The following is a 22,456-nucleotide window of genomic DNA, read 5'->3' on the forward strand; positions in this document are numbered from 1 at the left end:
GAGGCGAAGGCATACCCGCTGCGCTAACAGGCCGACGCCGGACCGTTTTCCACATGATGCACACTGTCCGGCACGTCTGTTAGTTCGCCCGAGCGACTGTTGCTCTACGCTACAGAATGAGCAAGCCTTGAAAAGCTCCGCAGCACTCCATTCCTCTCCCTGAAACTGGAGTCCATCACGAGGTTTTGTCGTTCACAGGGGTGGCAGGGAGGGTGATTGCTGGCGCCGCTTCCCCAAGGTGACCTCTTAGTCTCCTCTGGTCGCATTTGAATAGTTGTCCGTTTAATCGAGAGTAGGCATGATGTCCGCTTTACCTTTCGTTGCACGTATGGGTCAGACGCAATTTGCAAGCCGCTTTTCAACAGCCTCGCGCTCATGTTCCCAGCGCAGCTGGGTGACCGAGCAACACAGCTGCAGAAAAACAGGTGAGACGTCCGTGGAATCGCGTCGCTCGGTTATGTCCACGCTACGTGACACCTGCAACAAGAAAGCGTTCGGCCACCACCCAGGGGGGAGGCCTACTACATAGGGCGTACCGCGACGCCGCCCCGTTTCGTAACCCCTCGATCCGGACCGCTTCTCGGAACCACGGCCCGGTACTACAATGCGATAGTCGACCCTCTGCCTTGAATCGCTAGCCACCAGCACAATCGCAGACTGATCTGGCAGGTTCAACTCGCACTCACGCCCGCGTAGGTACCCGGCACACGCTGTCCTTATTTCGTGCGACTAGTTCTTAAAACCCCCATCCGGTCTTAGCGTCGGGGTACCGCCTTTCAGTCGGAACATAGCGGACTTGATGTAAATGCGGTTCTTCCACACTGAAAGAAAAAAATGCCTTCTCTTCCCTCCCCTCTGCAAGTGCTTTTTTGTTTGGATTATGTGTTACCGGACCCAGAATCAAATGGAAAGAGATAGTCGACAAGGACCCGCGGTCGTCATGTCCGTAGGTGGGAGAGGCCAACGACTGATATGCTTGGAGGACACACCGGCCTCGTCCTCAGCCTTCTTCATGGAGAACAATCTCGCCCGCGAGTACCCCCTCTTTTTACCACAGGAAACAGGCAGACAGGCCGCACAATCGCGTCCAGGCGCACGAGGGACGTCTTTTGTTTCCGCATGGTCTGGAGCGGTGGAACTGCGGCGACGGGGGATACCCGGCGTCCTCTCCTAGCTGTCCGAGATGCGTCCTGGTACTTCGAACTATGTGAGGGAACACCAAGAAGCGGTGGGGCGCCACGTCTGAAAATTTGTCAGTTCACGTCCCCCTGAGCAGACACATCGCCGGGGGGGATCTCGACAACGGACGAGACCCTTCAAAAGGCTCCTAGCCCACCAATACCGGAGAGGCTCTTTTTGGTTCTGCTACCGGGAATTCCATTCTCAGACGTTCACGTAGCGAGGGAATATACTGTTCCGCTCTACAATGCACCGGAGCTCTGTTGGGAGGGCTTCCGTAGACGCCGTTACGGTACCAGGAAGCTCTTTCCCCATGCAGCGGCCGGACGGGCAAATCGCCTCCGATACACTACTGGAAGGGCCACGGGACAGACGTCCACGTGCGACGCAAGTAGGTCTGCTCCTGAGAGAACTTGCGTCAGAATGCGGCTCACCGCACACCGTGGTATGGGCACAGACGAATCCAAGAAAAAACATGGGCTACAACGGCTAGTCAGCTAACTGCATGTTAGCGCGCTCCGCGACCGCTTCAGTACATTTTCTTAGTTTGTCAAAAGGCAAGAGCAAGAAAAGCAGATATTCAGGACACGATCGGATCTGGCATGGAGGCGTCACACCGGATGGTTTTCCTCGCTTCCGTAGTTGCCCCCCAGCTGTCGTCGCTTCCTCATCGTGAACAACGCTCACGCGCACCTGGAAGGCAAGTACACGACTCAGGCAACACGCATGCGAGCTGATGCTTAAGTTCGCGGTAGGTGCAACAAAGATGTGTCCCAGCAGAGACAGCATCCACTACCGGACTGTGCGGGGCCGGACGCGCCGCTGATCCCAGCACCATCTCGGATCCTGGGCGACGCGGTCGGAGTGATGTATCTGGGAATGCTAGGGTTGGAACGACTAAGGATTATTGGACGAGGCAGCTAGGGTCACTCCATTGCGCGCCGGAACACAACCCCGACGCTGGCCAGCCCGGACACAGCTACGATGCCGCACTGTATCCAGTGTCGCGCTTGACTGTATGGCGTAAAAACTTCCGGTCGCGCCGCAACAACCTCAGCAGGATGCTCTGGAAGATTTTCGTCTCCGCTCTAGAATCTAAAGTCAACATTCCATGGACTAAGCAGGTCTTCACAGCCGGCTAGGCTAAACAGGCCACCCGGAACCGCATTCTGAATATGTCGCAGCTGACTGTTCCGTACATATCCAGTTGCTACTGCCTGCATACTTCACACAGTACACCTCCTCTTTCACGAAAAAACCTCGACGATAAGCTCCTGGTTCACTTGTGATTGAGCCCATCCTGAACCCCGCGTGATTCTGAACGAGAGCTTTTTCTCCCTCCAACGTCTCTGTACAGGAGAGAGGTATGGCTCGAATGCCCGGAAGGCAAGTGCCGAGCCTACCGAGGAGCCTGTGGGCCAGCTGAAAAACACTGTAGCGCTCTCGAGCAACTCCTCATCTTCCGGGTGAAGGAAATACGGCTTGAAGCCTGCAAATTGAAAAGAAGAAAGTAACGGCCAACCATCTTGAGTGACGCAGGTGAATGAAGGCGCCGCACTGTAACCCCGTTTCTATGGAGCCCAGTGGCAGAATCCCTCCCCCCGCCTCCCCCACAAACTATTCCGCGAAGCGAAACGCAGGGTTTCAGTTATGTCTACAAGCGGTTACCAACCGGAGAGACTTCTTTCGACAACAAAATGACCACTAGAAATCAGACGCATGTCGAATTAACATGGAATGCGTCATCAGGCGGACAAGACAGGCGGCCACTTGAACCTGACAGTGTGCACTCCTGTGCACCTCCCGCACCTAAAGACGCCGTGGTCTTGGTCTTCTTGGAGCACTGTGTGGAAGCATTGCATGTTGCTTCTGCGTCTTTGTAAACCCTGCAGCGCAGCCACAGCACCCGGACAGAGAGAACGGTGCACAGTGAGATCCGCACTTCCGAGTAGTGACCGGCTACACAGAAACAAACGAATGCAGACCAATAGTGTCCGCCTCTGAGTGACGCATTCGGTAACTTCGGGGCGCCTTGCAACCGAAAGCTCTCTGCGAGTCACAGGCCAGGCTGAAGCTAGTGTTAGGTCTACTTCGCCACCCCGGCCAAGACAGCTGCGAACGTATGTGCACAAAACTTTCTGCTTCCAGGGCCGACTCAGGCGCCTGTTCATCCGAGGCCCAGACACCATACAGGAGGCATACACTGGAACAAAACTGAGTGTTATCGTCACTCCAGGCGCTCAGGACTGAGGTGGCGTTAGTGGACACGAACGCCAAAGTACAACTGCATCCTGAAAGCCCCCGTCGGTATCAACAACGGTGCTGTCTAACCGGCAAAGAGTCATGACGTGAGTGTACGCATAGAACGGCCTCTCTTCTTCGTCCATTTCCTCCGTCGTCATACTCCACTCAATGTCCTCCAAAAGAGAAGAGAACATGCGGGGTACCAACTGCGGGGGTGTATTGCTCAGTCGCTCCTTCAGCAGCCAGCCGCAGTTGACAGGTTTCCCCTTTGTAGAAACTTTGCTGGTAGAACCACTGTTAGAGGCTCTCCCGTCACCTTTGACGCGCAGCTGCACCGGAGGGCAAAGAACCTCGTCTAACGAAAAAAACACAAAGTTGTGCGCACCCACTCCGGAGATATCTGGTGGCTCACTTTCTTTCGAAAGCAATTTCTGGCTGCGAAGACGAAAGTGCACGAGGAAATGGAACGATGCATGGACCCGGAAGCGACACAGTGGATACTTCACTCACACAGGACAATTTCGAGCTGCTTGGTCGCGAGGCCTCTCCAAAGCGCCCCAACCATATTTCGAGAGAGAGAAGGGGTGCGACACGTTGAAGCTTCAAGAAACTTGAGAGAGGGGCAAGTTCCGCTCTTTCTTAGGCAAACGCTCGGGGGGGAATTTCGAACGCCCGCTGCGACGGCATGACATTAGCCTGCCACTTTTCGCGCGCTCGGCGCCCTACCATATCTACGCTGCCAGTCTTGCCTAACCCGAAAGAAAACCCTAAATTCACGTCGAACCTTCAAATGCATCTGCACTGCGAGGACAAAGCAGTGCCTCTGCCGTCAAGACGAGGACACACACGCAACAAGGGACGCAGGGTTGCCCGCAGCTGACTTTAGGGCTTTGTCCACTTATCGCTCGTCTTGAGAATGCACAAAAAGGAACGGGAAAATCGTCATACAGTGGTCTCTACCGCCGTCCCTGTTGACTGATGCAATGCCCCTGTCGCTCACCGAGCTTCGCCTTCTGATCCGCTGGTGCGTGCTGACTGAAAAAGAGACAGGCGGGACAGCAGATCACGACCCACCAGTAGCCTACCAATATCTGTCGGTGCAGGCGCCCGCTGATGGCTGGCATACCGGGCAACATGCTGGAAAAACGACGAGAGAGCAACATGCAAACGTAAAAGCTTTTTCGGATGCCGGGCTACACCTCCCGAGACAAGCACGACGTTCGCACTCGTTGAGCAATGTGAAATACGCGGAAATGCTTTCATCGTTCATCGTAGGCTTTCGTGTTCTTTCACCCGCACCTTGAATGGCAGCGCTGCTGGGCCAACAAACGAGCTCAGAGCCGTTGCCTTGCTGCGGAACGCAGCGACGCTGCCTGACAGACACAGCTGCTTCAGTTCTACCGGTCCGATGACCGGTCCGTGAGTGGCCAGTAGACCTTCGAGTGCTCTATTAATATCCCCGAAATTCGAGGAGTTCTGTCTCTCCTGTATGTACGACGGCGAGAAAACTCCGCAGCTGGCATCAGTCACTGAGAAAACTGGGTACGCACGTGTGTGTCCACAGCCGGCCACAGCTTTTCACGTTGCTTCACGAGCTAGGCCCGCTAAAGCAACGCATATGTGTGTTTGGCCTTTTCGCAGTCGTGACACGGTCATTCGAGCTCGAAGAAGTACCTTGCCGCCTGGAGAACCGCGTCCCGGAAGACGTCAGTGACCTCCGGATACTGCTGCAGACTCAGGAGAGAGAAAAAGCCAACAACAGAAGAGTCCCCGCCATCTTCGCCTTCCCCCCCGTGATCGCCTCCAGCGTTTTGTTTTTGCTCCACAGCTCGGTCTTCCTCGTCTTCGACGGCCTTCAGAACGGAGCCGACGTTGCCCTGCAACATCGAAGCATCTCGGGAAAGAGATGAACGTCGGGTGTGTTCCCCCTCTTTGCCAGGTATCGTAAGAAACACACTACAGTAGGTGACGAACAGGAAGAAACCACGATGTACTGCTCCCCCCGCGATCGGCTTCCTCATACGCCGGTGGTGCTCCTTAGTGACTGTGAAACTGCAGCGGCTGCCCCCTTTTTTGGTAGCATCCGCCTCACGGTTGTAGACAGACCTGAGCTGTTGTAGTCCACTGCGGGTGGATCCTTGTCTGCCCGCGGCTGCTGATACATTTGATCTCTTGTGGTAAACTGCGGATGCAGCCTGCGACACCTTCTGCCACAACAAAATCAGAGAGAGGGAGGGCGGCTACTGCGCTCGTCTTCAGCACAGCCTCTTCAATTACACCTCAGAAGAGACCTTCATACGATGTGATGGCAACAAGCTGGCATCGAGTCCACAGCAACGCCTGGAGTATCCGTTCACTAGTCCCTTCGGAGGCGCACCGCCTGCACTTTCCTACTGCCTTTTACCCACTAGACACATTCACAGTGCTATATCCCGCAGACACTGCGCCCGCACTCAGCGCTTATGACCGGGCTCCAATGTACATCCAGATCCCACCTGATTTGCGACGGCCTCCGCAAGAGACCGAAGAGCGGAGCCCGGCACCTTCAGGTGAGCGTCCAGGCGGGACTGTCGAAGCAAAAGCAGAATCGCGTCTTGTGCTTCTTCATGAGGATCAAAAATTCCGAAAGACGCTTGAACTGTTTGCTGAGTACAGAAGATACGACAGCCACTGACAGGGTAGCATCGAACAAACCGAAGGAGAAACACACGCCATCTGCCATCTTCGTCTTGCCCTCTGCGCCGCAGCCAGCTCAACATTGAGGCAGCTCAGAGCGTCCTGGCATCTGCTTCCCGCAATGAAGTGCTGTCTGTCTACAGCCGCAGTCTGAGCAGCAGACAACCACCTTGGTCTTCCCCAAGAGAGAAGAGTGCTAGTGGCTCTGTGACACCAGAAAGAACACCTGATACCCTTGAAAAACAGACCACTGGTGGGGCTGCGAGACGCAGCGGGACGAAAAAGAACGAACTGGTGCGCCCCACACTCTGTGTTTTAGAGATGCAAGAACTGTGTGGCTGTGTTTCGGCATCTGCGGGCCCAACAAAAAGCTGCTGACGGTGTCTGCCCGGAAGAAGACGAGAACAGAGGACGAGGACACAGGTGCGAGAAAGGGCGGGACAGGACGAAGCAGGAGCCAGCTTACGAGCGAACAAGGAGCCAAGAACAAGCTTGCGAAAGATAGACAGACGGAGCTGACCACGGAACGGCCGACACGCAACAAAGCCAAGGAGAGAAGAAGGCCGAGTCCGACAAGAAGTGTGGAAAGAAGGGTGCAGAAAATGGAATGACAATTGGCCACATGGCGGTCCTCTGGATGGGGAGACATAAGGCCAGAAAAAAGAATACGGCACAGTGGCTCACCACGCCCACTCCCGTGCGCATATCCTGTCGGCGGAGAGCGCGGCCGCCGCAAATCCTACTTGCAGCTGCTCCTAACCTCCACCCAGGAAGAGGACAATAGCCCCAGGACGGTCTTGGCGGCATCCTGGCCTCATAGTCCCCGACAACATAAATTCCTCACGCGTCACAGACCCGCATCAACACATGTTTTGACAAACACCTCTACTCAAAACCTTCTGTACAGAAAGACACACACTTCCCCTACAAATCAAAGAATATCGAAACTCTATGACGCCCACCCTCTTGCTTCGTGCTCACGTCAACATCGTCTGAGTCGTCGTCTCCGTCATCATCACTCGAGCTGTCCGCCTGCGTGCGAATCTGCTGCTTGGTCTTGGCCCGCAACTCAATCTCATCTCCGTCGTCGTCGTCGCTACTTTCTTCTCGCTCCTGCGTCGGTCCTTGCCTTTTGCACCTCTCCGGTCTTTCCCGAGCTCTCACAAAGTCCGGCGCCTCACCATTGCTTACAGTCGCCAACTCATCCTTCTTCTGCCCACCACGTGCCTCAATCTTCCCGTCTGCCATCGCTTCGATTACCGCCTAGCGCTAGCCTGCCAGCAAGTACGAATGCAACATGCTCGCGCCACTCTATCAGCACAGTGGCGCATACCAAGACTTGAAGGTTCCTCCTCGTTAAACTGAAGAAGTCGAGAAAACAAAGGACTGCGTTCACGGGTAGGTCGAAGTACGGGTTGGACAAACGATGGCACTTACCCGAAGGGCCCGCTTCAGTCATGTAGGCGTTTGCCAGAGCCCCTCCACAGGCGAAGCAGATATACAAATCGGACACAATTTGCACAGCGCGCGGACGTGCAGCCCCAACGGACGCACGCAGGGGGCCACGCTCGGCACGCCAAGAAGCAAAAGAAGTGCCCCTTAAGAAACGGAGCTGGGGGACGTATGCTGAGTACACGACAGGTTGTTTGTAGACAGCGACGAGAGCGAAGATTCTTTTAAGGGTTCGGAAATCAACCAGCCCCAAAAGCCGGTTGAGGCCAACAAAGGCGACGCCCAGTTGAGCCCACGGAATGTTTGCTGTGACAACAATGTTGCTGCTCCGGGCAACGAGTAGCTCCAATGCCACTCGCGAGGTATACGAGAGAGCCAATGATTTTTTTCGCATGGCTCGTTGTGCGCCTTTTCTCCCAGCTGTCAGACTTAGCCCAGACGACTTCCTTCTACCGATCGGACGGCAGCGGCCAGCGGCCGCTGAGATGGGAAACAATAAAAGGCAGTGCATGTAGGCCATGTGGGGTGGTCTTCGTACATGCTGAGGCTCAGCGTCCAGCAGTCCGCCCGAACCATGCTCCGCGGGGGCAGCGGACGGGCGGGTTTTCACCTTGTGGCATGGTTTGTCCTCGTTGACTGCAGCATCACGGGTCGGAAGCGGCACGAGGGAGTTGGCAGTGTGAAGTCGCGACTTCTTGCCGACCAAGGTAATTCGGGTGCTGCCTCGAGAAAATACATAACAAAGCACTGACTTCAACACTCGTTCCGCGAACAAAATGGGAGCCTACAAGTGAGTGCTATAGAGAGGAGTGGCTGCGCAGCGGTTGCAACTTGTGGGGGCAAGCAGACGTCTGCGGTTTTCCTGCTGCGTAGTTTGGCGTCGTCGGCTTCGCGCTTGCATCCGGCCGGGCGCGGAAAACCTGTACAGCACCAAATTGGTTCCTTTTCCGCATGGGAGCTGCGGGATTGCGGAGAGATTCCTGTGGGTAGCGTTTCGCGAGAGTGGCGGTCAAGTTATGGCTCCGGCGGCCTTCCCTGCACTGATTGACGGCTCACCCAGGGGTTTTCTTGCATGTCGAGTGTGCTCTTGTGCGATGAGTTTCCGGCGCGCCATCTGACCACTGTATTCCGAAGCAGGTATCGTGAGGGTGCTAACTGGCACCGCCGCTCTACAGAAACTCCCCAACTGTGTGCAGTTTCTTTTCTTTACCCAGGACCGAGCGAGCCATGCCCGCCCAGGGTCGGTCGCCTCCCTGCGTTCTCCTTACCGTTCTTGGCCGGGGTTTGGGAGGGGTGTCTTCTTCCGCTGTAGGTGCAGCCGAAAGGTGGCCGGCTTCCGGGCTGATGTTTTCCCTTTGTGGATAAACCCGAATCGCCAGGTTGTTTGCTGTCACAGACATTGCTGTGGCGGGTCCCGAAGGGCTGCGCCTGAGGATGTCGCCCTCGAGTGCTGACTGGAAGCGTTTCTGTAGGCACTCGAGATTTTTTCTGAAACATCTGGAGGCCATGGGAGTTCCGGCTCGTCTAACTAGAAGAACCCTGTTCGGTGTTTGAGGGCTCACGTATAGGTGTGTAATGGGCGATTCAGTTTATTTCTTCGTTGTCCGTAGGTATCTCGAGGAGTTGTGGAAGAAGAAGCAGTCGGACGTACTTCGGTTTCTGTTGCGCGTACGGACATGGGAGTACCGACAGCTCCCAGCAGTTCATCGATGCACGCAGAGCACGCGTCCAGACAAGGCTCGTAGACTCGGATATAAGAAGAAGCAAGGATTTGTCATTTACAGAGTCCGTGTACGTAGAGGAGATCGCAAGAAGCAGGTTCACAAGGGCATCGTCTACGGAAAGCCCAAAAATCAAGGTGGGTCGAAGCATGGGCGCCGCTTCGTCGCCGCAGGACGTGTGTAGGGCCTGTGTTGCCCTGTGTGTATGACTCCCTCGAGCACTGTAGGCACCGGCTTTATGTTGGACGCCTCTGCTCACCGTGCTCCGTGTTGTCAAGTTGCCGCTAGGTTGTTTGTCTCGTCTGGAAGAGGCAGTCCTCTGATCGGACGTCTTCGAAGATCTACACCTTCAGGGTGCCGACTAGCGGAGCGTTTGCTGTATCTTCTATTTTATGTGCAGGTGTCCGAAAGCAGAAGTCAACCCGTAACTTGCGGGCCGTGGCCGAGGAGAAGGTTGGGCGCAAGATCTGCGGTGGTCTCCGTGTGCTGAACAGCTACTGGGTGGGACAGGACGCCGTCTACAAGTACTATGAAGTGATTCTAGTAGATCCGGCACACAACGCAATTCGCAACGACCCCCGCATCAACTGGCTCTGCAAGCCGGTAATGAAACACAGGGAATGCAGAGGACTGACATCAGCAGGAAAGAGTCACCGTGGTCTCCGTACCAAGGGAAGCGGTGCAGCTCGCCTCCGCCCGTCTCGCCGTGCCTGCTGGAAGAGGAGACAGGCTCTGCAGCTCAGGCGTTATCGATAAGCTCAGTCACGTGGAGTTGGGGACACACCCAGGTGACCTAGTTTCAGATGCGAGCAGTGAAACGAACGGAGAATCTGTTGGAGACCGTCTTTCTCGTCTAGGCCAGTGGGATATAGGAACGATCGTAGGTGACGGCGGACGGGAGAGAAAACCATTGGTCGGGGACGTTCACCAAGACGAGAAGACAGAAGGGTTTAGTTTCCGAGGCCGGGAACGGTGTAGCAATTTAACAAAAGGTTTTGTGTTCGAGGGAACACGGGGGCCTGGGCCAGCGAACGATCAGAACTGTATAGCTTTCTCCGAGGGTTTTGTGGACTCCGAAGGCGTCTCATTCTATTTTCTGGTTTCCGTGCTTTGTGTTCACGTTCTTGTGGAGAGCTGTTGCTTACACGTGCCTGAACTCCGGGTCACAAGATACGTTACGTCCACCTTGTGGATCCTGCTCCGCGTTTCAGACAATCGTGATTCACCTGAAGCGCGGCGTTGAAGAGTCGGCCCCACAGCCGCAGGGTCGTACCGTACTAACGTGTTGGGGAATCGTCAGCTAGGAGAAACTGCAGTCTATCTAAGTGCGAAGCCATCCGAGGGCGGGGAGCCGAATGAAACCTGCTGCGACTCTCACACTTTCCCGAACCCCGGCGAGCACGTTAGCAAATGGCACGGCGAGGGACAGCACCGCCAAGCTGTCACAAGATATCCCTTACATCTTAGAATCATACTGCCAACAGCAGACAGCAGGGAAACGTCCGGGGTACCAACATGCGGCCTTCACGGCTGAACCTGGGCCTACCCGAGGCTTGAAACGCCGGTACGACACGTGACTTCCATGGTTGTCACGTGGAACGTCTACCAGTCCGCTAGGGATGACACTTGCTAGCTGAGGTCGCGTTGGGTGTTCCAGTGGCGGTTTGTTTGGACCAGAGGAGTGATCAAAAACCTTGCCCAATGACCGAGCACCGAGATTTGCATTGCCACGGACTCTGAAGCAAGGCGATTGGCGGGCGGCGCCCCTTGGAGCACGCCGGACAAACATTCAGAGCCCGTAACTGTTTCAAGAAGATACTCACACTTGCCGCCGCTAACAGAGACATCGAGATACAGGACAGCCGGCAGTCAAAAACAAGAACGGCTGCCCTGCTTCCTACGATCCGCACATTTCTTTCCATGCAAGGCTCGGGGCGCGACCGGCTCCACTCACTGTCTTCCGGATGCAGAGTGCGATAGTTCTTGAGGCGCGTCCCTTCTGCGAAATTCACACCCGAGGACGACCCATTCGTGCGGAGAAGTCGCGACAGTGGTGACGGCCCGTCTCAGGATCAGTAGCTCGTGGCGGCCCGGTCCCAGGTTCCTCCGGCCTCGAAAGCCACCTTTCCTTTTCCTCGCGCCTTGTTCTGGGAGGCAGTCTTCGTTGCCCACACCAAGAAAAGCATCTACTTCGCTGCGCTGCTCTGGAGCGCCCTGTGTCGCGGTTACGGAGGCCAGTGTGCGTCGTCTTGAAGCTTCCTTCAGTTGCCGCATGTACCTTCGACCCACGAGACCTTGCGTCCGTACTTCCCCTTCTTCTTCGCTGCTCTGCTCATCTTCCCTCTGTTCTTCCCCGCCACCGCGTACACACGTGTAGCCAGCTCCTACTCGGCTAGCAGACTTTGCGGTCTGGCCAGATTTCTGTGGTCCATCAGCGGGTGGTCTTTCAGCTTCCCGAGAACCGGAGGAAGCTTCTGGTACTTCACGAGCCGCGCCCCCTCCTGCAGTCGCAGGTGTCCACTTTCCTGCCGCATGTCCTCGTTGCTTTCGAGGTTTTTGAGCTGGAGATGAGTAACTGTCTTGCTCGTCTTTACACGTGGTGCCTACTCGTTTCGCCTCCGTCCCGTCCGCGTCTGAACCATGTTCCTCAGTAACAGTGAGGACAGCTTTCAGCAGTCTGCAGAGAAGTCTCTGAGCACCTGCATCCGTCGCCGCAAAAAAAGGACTGATCCCTCCTTCGCTGGCGCACCGGAACCGGCGGCCCTACACGCACACCCAGCACGCGCGGAGACTGTCCCTAGCACAGACCGTCGCTAGGCCAGCATTAGGAAAAGGCCGGGAGGCTGTTCCTTCAGCGCAATTGATTGAGGAACCTGTACAGCGATGTTCGCTAGACTGTGCTTGCGCACCTTCGTCTTGCGCTTCACACACGAAATGAGCACCGACACCCAACCATCTGTGGCACTTCCTGCCGCTCCTTGGACGCGCATTCTGTACTGTGACCTTGGCATTGCATGGACGCTCCTGGAGACCCTTAGCATGAAGCAACGTGTCACGCACTTTAAACATTTCATTGAAGTCGGCACTCAGACGGCTTCTATTCGTTCAGCATGCGATTAGCAGAGCAAGGCCACACGCTTCGCCGACAGGTATTCGTCTCGCGTATCCGCAGAAGATATCGCAGGAAAATGGTCAGCGCGCCTTCGTGCTATGTGTGTGAGTGGTGGGTGCCAAGTTAAGCTCACCACGGCATCCTTCAGCCGAACTGGTAAGGTCATTCCTTCTTCATCTGCGAGCAAAAAGTAGAAGTCATATCTGAGAACACCCCGCAAACACATTTGGGGCGCCGAGGTCACAAAAAACGAACTAATCTCCGCTTCCACTCATGCGCACTGTCACGAACAACACGCGGCACAGCACGTGTACACTCAACTAGCAGGGCCACTGACATGTGGGAGTTCAAGGGTCCCACAGCCGTGAACGCGCTGCCTTCTCACTACTGAAGCCATGCACGATCTGAAAAACCACTCCCACACGCGAGGGTTGCCAGGTGAACGAAACCCATGTCGGGGACAGGCCGTTGGCACGGAGCGGGGTGTTGTTTGCAAGGTACGCAGACTCCTCACATCTTGCATGAAATCAACAGCTTGTGTCATATGATCTTGGCTGCTTCCTTTCCTCTGTCACCCGTGGACGGTACTACTTCGCGTGTAGCCTCCCGTTTATGTGCTCGTCGGTGCACGTCAGCGTGAAGGTCCACCCGAAGCAAGCGTGGGGAAGCGAGGCCATGCACTTGGAACCGTCTCGTAAACCGCTAATGTGGAGTTCGATTCGACCAGATCAGACATCGTAGTACCCTTATAGTACCCGAGAGACACAACGTCACATAAGAAGATCTACGGCAACACGACTTGGCTGAACGCCAGCAAGTGTTTTCTTACACGGCAACAAGCATCGACGCGTCTTTATGGCGACAGACCGGACACCAGAGCACTTCCAGGTTCTCCTCTGCGGTACCATCATTTCGCAAACCCGTTACTGAGCTTCCAGTGGCCCCTGTATGCACGCGATTCCCAGACGGAGTCAGGCGCCGTGAGTGTCGACAAAGAAGACACTGGACCACCACCCAGGTCCGCGGCTCGCTCACCATCGCGGAAGGGGGCCCTAGTCCCAAAATGTGCATCCCCTTCAGTCTCAGAGGAGTGGACCCGAGCACCGGAGACGCTCCCTGAGAAGAGAAGGTAGAAAAGAGAGATCTCACTTTCGGCGAGACGCCAAGCAATCGACAGGTCAATCGCGCACTGGCAACCTTCGGTCTTCGACAGGTCTTGCTTTCTCTTCAGTCAGGCTGAAGAATTTGGCAGAAACCTATGCCATCTCAAAACCTCTAGAGATTCGGATGCACGGACGTTCGACGGTAACCATGGTGGCGCCGCTACAGCGTAGGCGCCCCACGAGTTGTACATCAAACGAGAATACAGGCCGACGCATGCACTAATAGACTGTGTAGTAGAACACGGGCACCAGCCCCCAGGAAGCACGCACGTTTCGCACCGAGCTCCATACCGTGGTGCTGCGCTTCAAAGGTGATGCTTCCCACTGCATGCTCCACATGACGCCGCGCGACAAGCACGTCGAAATGATTCCGTAGAAACTATGGTCCTCCCACTTTTAGTACAGAGAAAAACCCTGTCAGTGTAACGGCGAATACCTGAATTTCTGTTAGCCTTGCACAGACGCTTAGCTCACCGTGAGTGACAGCAGCGGACCCAGTCTGCTGTAAACGATGGCATTGAAGTGCACATCGAGAAGCTCCTGGGGGACGTGGACCTCACAGCATGCTACAGGCCTGTCCTGGCTCACCGGCACCCTGCAGTCCATGACGCAGAAAACATGAATACAGAGGCGTAAGTACTGTCAAACAGCCGCCCGCATAGACTCCGAGTGTGCACAGGGACGGGTACTGCTATTAGTCGGGCGTAGCCACCGGTTCACGTTTCGCCGCAACCTCCCGCCGGTACCGGCTAGCATTTGCTTGGTACAGTGCACTGCGTGCGCGAAGGAAAATGGGTCCGCCAGCCACCCACCCGTCGTGTGGTGAGGCCCCAAGAGCGCCAGCAGGTACGGCCCACTCTTCGTATGCCTCTGCTGGGTCTGTCAGTCCGTTTAGCGCTGCACCTCCCACTACCGCCTCGCCTTGCACTGGGCTAGTCTCACAATGCATGGTTGCCATGCCCGCGCATCCGCGCCGACTTTCAGTTGTAGCCTCATCTAGACCAGCTTCCTCCAGTAGGCCCTGCAGCGCGCCATCCAACTCCTGTTGCGCCACCAGAGTGTCTAGGCACAGCTGCGGCAGTCGGGTTATCCTGGCTAAGTCACTCCGACTGGGCTGGATGCACTCGTAGACCCGGCCGAGCACTGCATCCTCAAGGCGAAAACGGCTCCACCGAAAGTTGCGCAGACGCAACCACTGCCCTTCTCGTATGGCATTCTCAGCCGCAAAAAGCTGCTCACACGTCGCCTCACTGAGATTGACCACCGCAATGTGTCCCCCCGGCAACGACGCGTCTTCAACAAGGAGGAGGTACGCTGACAGCTCAGAGTCGAACGGATGAGAACCCGCTACAGTTGCATCGCCTCGAACCCAGCCGTAGTCGGAAACAAGCGGCTCAGGGTCGTCGAGATCGAGGATACGACAGCAAGGACCCATGCTGCTTTTGACAACCTGGACAACGGAGTCAGAACACACATGAGGCGGGTCCCCCGTTCAGAAGTAACGCCTGCGCAGACAGAGAGATGCGCTTCATGAGATACTTCGCGGAGCCGCCAGGAGTCCTGGCCGTCAGCAACTGTCGCTCTATCTATCCGTGGATGCCGCTCCGTCCGCGCGACCCCAGAAAAGAAGTTAGCTGGTGGCAGGTGCAAGTTAAGCAGAAGAACGCTACTGGTAACTCGCAACAAGTGGCGGCACACGCAACCGGTATAGAATGCTTCTCCCTGGTGCCAACGAGAAAGAGCAAGCGGAAAACCGGCTCGTATACGACCGAGAACACCGACGTGGACAATCGGAGACCGATACAATGACGCATTTGCAGATCTCGCCAGACTGCGAACCACCTTGGGCACGGCAGCTGCGAGTTTGCCTTCCCCCCGGGAGCGCGTGGCAGCAGTGCCGCGAGAACTTGTGGCAGTGAAACGAGTTGTCCTCGTTTCACTGCCACAAATAAGACTAGGCCGTGTGAACAATCCGTGCACCATGACAGGAGAACTTGGGGCGACACGCACAGCGGAAAGGTAATCCGTTCGAGCATTTTAGTCTTGGCTCTCCAACACCCTTTTCTACCTGGCGCTGACCGGAACTGAAACACTGCCTTTCACTGTAAAATGCGCTATGAGCGAGAGGCTAGAGCCCCCGGCCGTTCTCCAGAGAAGGCAGTAAGAGGTCGAATTCGAAGTTAGAGCGGTCCTAAGGCAGACCGCATTCGCGACTCAAGCATGGCGCATTGATGTGGAAGGTAAAGGCAATTGATTACTCACCCGGACAATGAGGTCTCCGTAAGCGGGTTCCTCGTTCATACTGAAGCGGCGAAGGAGGCTTAGGGGCTTGTAGTACTGCGTTGTAAATACTGTGAATAGAACAAAATCGAGCCGAACCAAAACCGCCTCCTCTGGAGTACGGCATCCGACAGGGACTGCGCAGAGACCAAGAGCAGCGGCTGTCGCGGCTACACGGCCCCGCGCCGGCAACCCAATGCAAAGGTGTATTTTCCGCATCTCTGCTGCGCAGTTCCCCGGGAAAAGAAACTTGCCTTCGAGTGTCTGTGGATATTCGGACGATGGAAGACCAACGGCCCCTGTACCCACAGACTACCGCTGCAGCGAAGGGAGACCACTGACCGAAGCAGCAGAAGAACGTGGGCAGCAGCCAGGGGGTCCCGCAGTCATTACACTGAAGTACGGTGAAGACTAGTGCTTACCGGGGCAGATATCGCACGGCAAAAGACCAATTGTACTGCCAAACAAGACGCATTTTCAAGAGGTACGAAAGAACCAGGAAGACGGCCATGCGCGTGCTACGCAGAAAAACGAGACAAGGTAAAGTCTGCTGCTTGCTTCAAGTGACCGCATTTGTGGCACTGCGTAACACGCCGCGTGGGCTGCCGCAACATGGGTTTGGGGTGTCAGGCGGCAGTACTTTGATGCGGCGCATGGACTCTGCAACACCGGTGTCGTGAACGCAGCACTCGTCCTGTCTTGTGCACCCTCAGTTCAGCCCGATACTATTGATTCGGCCAAAGAGTCAGTTCTTAACCAGTCGCACTCCGCGGCGTGGCGACGGGCCGCGGTCTGACTCCCGTACAAAGAGAAGCACAAACTTCTTTGCTAAGTGACGCTGTGGATCGCCAAGACAGCTGAATGAGAAGAGGCATACTGCACACCCATCCGGCCCTGCTTTCCTCAACCTTTCGGAGCACTCATGTGGAGGGGAACGTGCTTCTCTTACGCCGGCGGCCACTCAGGAGCTGTTGGGCGTGATAGCGCAGAGCCCGGATTCGCAGTGCATCTTCCTCCGAAAAGTGCGTGTGCAGCTGGGTCGCGCCTACTGGGAAGCCACCCTCTGCATAACGGCACGAAACACCGCGCAGAATCCGAAATTCACTAGTCACACGTCGACGTGCATATCTCCTTTTTTGAATGCGACACAGAGCTACGAAGGGCCCAGCCACTTTCCTGAGGCGAGTGTTTGACTCACATCTACACCCGTGCAGCTAAGCAGCTTTACGGGGTAAAACGTCAGCGCAGTTTTCCCCGTTCAAAACTTCATACACGTATATGTCCCCTGCGGAGCCCATGACTCGAAGTCCAGAGCTGCATAGAAGGCTAGTGGTGTCATCTGACGTGACACCGTGAGCCTACAGAAAAGGCCAGGTTTATAAAGACACGGAGAACCATAAACGCGGCGTGGCTGAGCTATGACTACTTCTCCGCTCTGATTACACCTGGGACCGCGCCACTACTTCGCCCGCGAGTTAGCCGGGGAGCCGCCCGATGCTCCTTTGTGAACGAACATAAGCAGACGCGGTGGAGGCCTCGGCTTTTCTTCGCGCGCTGCCACCCCCCGCCCTCCCGACGATGAAAATTGCAAAAAAAAGTTTCTTCCATCAGTTCCTGTCTAGGAGAATTCTGACTGCACTCAGTGTCTAGGTGGGCACTATTCGGTGTCCTTTAAGCAGGCAGCCCGCGGAACCGCATCCCGCCTGCACGCGGAGACCACATGGATGCAAAGACGCAAAGGGAGTCTCGCAGGGACCTGCGTGCAAAACGGCCGACGCTCGGATGATGCTGCACAGGTTGCGGGGGCGTTCGCGCCACACTGGCGGGAACAAACAGCGCCCCCTAGTCAAGCTAATTCACGGTTTCAAAGAGCGCACCTGCAGACGGATGGTCCGCGTCCGCAGACACGGCGTCGACGGGCCACACGCGAGCCGCGGTCACACCCAGGACGCTGCTGAGATTCACGAAATTGCGTTCGGCTTCGAACTTGAAGCTGACCTGAAGACGGACACAATTCGAGAAACTCAAACTCTGTGGGAGTCAGAGGTCAGCCGTCAGATTGCTCAGCCATTAGCAGTGTCGTTACCACGGTCCGTGCTCACAACACTAACCAAGCAAAACGAGTCATACACAGAGGTGTCCTATTCTTGGGCTGCGCTGGATCACGAAACAAGGGCAGCATCTAGGACGAAGCTCATCGGCATACCGGCCTCAAACAAAGACGCAAGCGTCTTCGCTATGTCTCTGGCGACGCGTTGTGGATCGACGTCGGTCGAGCTTGAGGAGGTAGTTTGGGCGAACTAGCACAGGAGTACCACGGGAAGAGAGCCCTAACTGCAATAATGGGGATTGGACGTAGCACTCATTCTTGCATGCTCCGTATTGTAAGCGCGGACGCTCGAAACAATACTGCTAACGGATGAGCAATCCGACAGCTGAGCTCTGACGCTAGCGCGCAGCTCACGGCGAAGTATCCTATACGTAGAAGCTTGCGAACGGGGTGCACGACATTTGTAACGTAACTGCGGGAGCAGCGGAGATGAAACGTGGCAAACAGACGAACTCACAAGCCGTGAGCCCCCTCGCGTAGACCGGCAGCGACGGTTTGGGACAGTCGCTGGGATGCAGAACTACCAATCACAAATACTCCCAGCACACAATGGAGACGCCGGGACTTCGGACGGAGGACTGGCACACGAGAGCAGCCAATCATCCGAGGAAAGCAAGAAGTTCGGTACTGCACCCTGCAGACCAGAGACAGGTAAGAGGTGTGCGGCTCGTGCGAGAAATAAAGCCTTCAGAAGGTCGCATCCGTCCTCCTCCCGTAGTTTCGAGCTGCGGCCTCTTGTACTGCCGTCTGGTATTTTGACTTGCCAGAATTCCCGCCTCACAAGCCCAGAAACAAGAAATGACAGGAAATTTCTTCTCTTGTACGCATAAGTTTGTCAACGCCATGCACCGGCGAACAGGCGCAACAAATGCCCTGCATCAATCCCGTGCTCTGCCTTTGATGGGCGCTAAACTGATTATGTCCAACTAGTGGTTTGGGGAATCACACTGACCAACGGCCGACAAAGACCAGAATCCCGAAGAAACACACGACTTCTGCTCGACAATCACTCTTCCAGAGCTTTAACAAGGAGCCATCAAGACTGACAACACGCGACCGAGTTGCACGCCCATCGGGTGGTTCTTACATTGGCCCGGTGTACCCGCACGACGTCGCCGCAAGACAGACAGGGAATATCAGCAGGACAACCTTTCGCCTTGAGCTGCATAATGAAAGAACAGACAAGCCTGCGGCCCACCGTCGGACCACTTCCTGGGCCCTGCTGTACTACTAACATGACAGACAACCTTGCAAGCTATACTCCCTGATATCATACAAGACGCAGGCTCGTGTGCAGCAAGAACGCACTACCTACTGACACGCCTTTGAAGAGATTGATAATGTTCACGCCTACGCCACTGTGCTCTGAAGGGCTGGAGTTTGACAAGCGCAGGTTGCGAACTTGGAGACATAGTTCGGTACCATAGATGCGTGCTTGTATGTATGTGTGGGCTCAGAGAGACGCTGCAGCGACCTTTCCACACTAAGAGACTCCCTCGTTATCGCAGAAGAGGTGTGGGGGATACAAGGACAAACGTGTCAGGAAAGTCCCTCAGAGCGCCCTGAGAGAAGTGTACAGAAACAAAGAGCCGCCTCCGTAGTCCAGACCCAAGCACCGGAGACAACGAAGCGCTCTTTGACCTCCTCTCTCCGCGAGAGAGGCCCTAGAGGCCATCGACGCAACTTCTTTTGCAGTTGCGACTCAAACCTCCATGTCGTCTAAGAAAGCCAGAGAAACTGAGCTGCTGACTGAAAGCCGAGTAACGCTTCCTTGCGGTAGAGAAGTTTACCAACAGCCACCACTACTCTTGTGCTCTTCCGTGCGCCGAAAACGGCTGGTTCCTACCGCCAGACTGTACTCCTCCGCGTGCCCGCCAGGAGCCGTGTGGATGCCGACATCGAAACGAACGCTCTCGTCAAACACCGCGACGTTCATCAAAAACGCGGCCACTCCTCTGCCTCCTGCTGCAAGAAGGAACCCCATTCCAACACTAGAGCAAAAAGACCGAGGTGTCCCAAGATTGGACTCTGGCAACGTTAGCTGCTTGGAAAGAAAGTGCCTGACGAGGGCAGGGCATCTGCCATGTGCAGTAGCTCCACCAGACTGGTATGGAGAGAAATAGCAGTTTGGTCAAGTGCAGGCCTGCCCAGGATGCCTGTGGGAAAGTGGAACAGCCATCGTATCGAATGCGCTAATGGTAGACTTTCTGTAACCCTCACCACGTCCCCGCACAGGTACGTGCGCGGTTTGGCCGGCCCGTCCCGTCGAGTGTCACTCAGAAGCGATACCGACGCCGTCGCGCAACAGGAATCCCCTATGAGTGCGCTGCTTACACTGTGCAGCTCATCGGACTCAAGATTACCACGGGTTCCTCCCTCAACTGGGTCTGCTCAGCTGTGCTTTACACCTACATCTGACAGATAGCCCAACCCTGCTCAATTATACTCGGCGATCTGCCCGTGTATATAATTCATTGTGACGTCAGGTCGTCACGCCCCTCCTTCGACCGCCTTCCGTCCGCAGCGCCGTTCTGCAGTTCGTCGGGACGTCCGACGATACATTGTCCTGACATGCACCTGACTGTAATATCCCGCACAACGCGATGGAGCAGTAGCTCAGTCCCCTGCTATGTAGAGACTCACGTGGGGGCATGAGGGCTTTCGTGACCTCCCAGACGATGGCGTAGAAGTTAGTCTGGCAAAATGCACGAGCACGCACCTTCACAGGGGAAATGCTTGGCTACCAGCTGGCTGTCAAGCTCGCTGCTTCCCAGTCCCCTCCGCGAGCTCACAGTTGATCACAACAAATAAAAAGCGCCTTGTATTGACGGTAGACGCAGACAGTCGCTTGGGTCGGCAGCAGACGAGCCAGGGGCACTGGAAAGGCACTTGGACCGCGATAAAATTCAGCTGTCCAAGGTCGGTGCAGCTGACGCCCGGTGGCCTCCCCCGCTTGACTTACCCCGCGGTTTGCCTGCACCGCCGTCAGCTCCGCATAGACATATGGGTTCCTCGTTCCCTGGTATTCACTTCCTCCATCACCTTGGCCTGCTTTGCGCTGCAGCTCGACCGCGTGCAACCCCCTACTCCCGACCTCGTGAGGAGCCGTGCAGATGGCATTACCACCACGTCCTTCCACGGACAACGACATGCCTTCGTCCGCGCGAGGCGAGGAAGTCTTTTCCTTCTCTCGGCGCCCGCGAGGCGAGTTCGGGGCAGCATCAGTTGAGAGACCGAGACCAGCCTGTCCCCGCGGGTCTGTGTTTCTCCGCAAGCTATTCTTGGCACGCTGCTGGCTGGGTCCGCGATGGCCGTTCGAGCAGCTAGTTTCTGTGCTCCTGGGGACCAGCTTCTCCTCCTTAGAGCCGTCATCGACACTGCCACTCCTTGTCTCCGGCTCGCGCCTGAGCTGGTGTTCCGGAGTAGCGGGAGCCGAGACGGAAGCCTGCAGGAGCTGCGCGGACTTGCGAAGCACTCGGGAGGTGAAGAGCGATCGCGACGCACCACGGTTGCGACTCACGAGCCAGTCGGGTAACGGCAAGGACTGAGGAAGTACGGAGCAAGTAACTAGCTCGGGTGCACTGAGAGAGAAAGGAGCCGGAAGAAGGCCTGCGGAGTGATGTTCGTTTGTTGGCCGCGGTGAGATTGTAAGCTGAACAAACATATGGAACCCAGAGGCGCTGTGAACATGTATGACTGGCGGGTAAGAGAGGACCGTTTCACGAATGAGCGGCGAACCTCACAAAGATACATTGCCACCGACGAAGGACTAGCGCAGGTAAATAAGAAAAACTGTCCGTTCGTAAACAACGGTGGCTGTTCTTTTTTCTCGCTAGTAGGGACCGAGACCTGCGGCATCCTCAGTCGCACGCTGGACCTTGAACGCAGACCCGAGTCAGAGCGAAAACCACCCAGCTGAGACCCAACTCAACAGACTGCAAACTCTAGAAAAAACAGTGTCAGCTGGCGGACAGCTGCCTGCCTAGCGGAGCACAAATTTGAACGCCACACGTAGCTGCCCTCGCGTCGAAGCGCATACTCCTGCCGCGCTCCCTGGGTTGGAGAACTGTTCTGGCCACCATGGAGCGTTACCTTGCCATCATCGTAGACATCAGAGAGAGTGAAGTAGTGTGTCAGGCAGACGTCACGGAGAAAAGAAGACGACTGCCCGGGTGAAGGACTGTCTCCGGCCCCCTGTCGCATGCGGACAAGAGCTGCTCGGGCCCAAGAGTAGAGGTCTTCCTTGTGTCCCGGACGAAAGAACGGCCGACAGCGCAGGCCTTCCATCGAGAGATAGTCCTGCAAGCAAAGACGTACAGGTTTCCTTCAGGAATATCCCATCCCGGACGCCGTGGGCTGTTCTACAGACGCAGCATTCCATGACCGAAACGGACACGCACTATGACCCGCATGCTCGAGGAAAATGCCCTGGAGCTCTTGTCACCGTTACAACCCGGAAAACTGCCGCGCGCTGAGGGATTCGTGCATTTCGTAGCAGCCTGGAGACTGGCAGCCGGGG

The 22,456-nt window shown here is 56.0% G+C and overlaps 4 protein-coding genes across 4 annotated transcripts in view; 2 read left to right on the forward strand and 2 right to left on the reverse strand.

Annotated features, from left to right (window-relative positions):
• The window catches only part of CSUI_006791 (3 5 -cyclic nucleotide phosphodiesterase domain-containing protein), a gene marked incomplete at both ends in the record, with an annotated part of 10,310 nt that extends 9,881 nt beyond the window's left edge, over positions 1-429 (forward strand). The window contains one exon of the mRNA XM_068066943.1: positions 338-429. Coding sequence (XP_067921083.1) covers positions 338-429 — 92 coding nt within the window. The remainder of the gene's footprint in view (positions 1-337) is intronic.
• A 1,239-nt stretch (positions 430-1,668) lies between these two features.
• Positions 1,669-7,362, reverse strand: CSUI_006792 (p21-carboxy-terminal region-binding protein; the record flags this gene model as incomplete). The annotated part of the gene is made up of 8 exons (XM_068066944.1): positions 7,081-7,362; positions 5,919-6,068; positions 5,098-5,300; positions 4,424-4,458; positions 3,511-3,778; positions 2,989-3,065; positions 2,583-2,668; positions 1,669-1,872 (listed from the first exon to the last, which is right to left on the reverse strand). Exons 1-8 carry the CDS (start codon positions 7,345-7,347, stop codon positions 1,669-1,671), a joined length of 1,290 nt encoding a protein of 429 aa, XP_067921084.1. The 5' UTR covers positions 7,348-7,362.
• Positions 7,363-8,108: 746 nt separating this feature from the next.
• On the forward strand, positions 8,109-10,946 carry CSUI_006793 (60s ribosomal protein). Its single transcript, XM_068066945.1, has 3 exons — positions 8,109-8,341; positions 9,162-9,409; positions 9,673-10,946. The coding sequence occupies exons 1-3, from the start codon at positions 8,328-8,330 to the stop codon at positions 10,026-10,028; spliced, it is 618 nt and encodes a 205-aa protein (XP_067921085.1). The 5' UTR covers positions 8,109-8,327; the 3' UTR covers positions 10,029-10,946.
• Positions 10,947-11,222: 276 nt separating this feature from the next.
• Positions 11,223-22,349, reverse strand: CSUI_006794 (uncharacterized protein; the record flags this gene model as incomplete). Its single annotated transcript, XM_068066946.1, has 14 exons — positions 11,223-12,035; positions 12,518-12,561; positions 13,420-13,500; positions 14,042-14,142; positions 14,360-14,997; positions 15,810-15,898; positions 16,777-16,890; positions 17,705-17,825; positions 19,025-19,099; positions 19,784-19,902; positions 20,581-20,632; positions 20,900-21,589; positions 22,030-22,236; positions 22,344-22,349. 14 exons carry the CDS (start codon positions 22,347-22,349, stop codon positions 11,223-11,225), a joined length of 3,150 nt encoding a protein of 1,049 aa, XP_067921086.1.
• Positions 22,350-22,456: the final 107 nt, after the last annotated feature.

This window comes from Cystoisospora suis (genome assembly GCF_002600585.1).
Source record: "Cystoisospora suis strain Wien I chromosome Unknown contig_3491, whole genome shotgun sequence".
Classification (NCBI taxonomy): Eukaryota; Apicomplexa; class Conoidasida; order Eucoccidiorida; family Sarcocystidae; genus Cystoisospora; species Cystoisospora suis.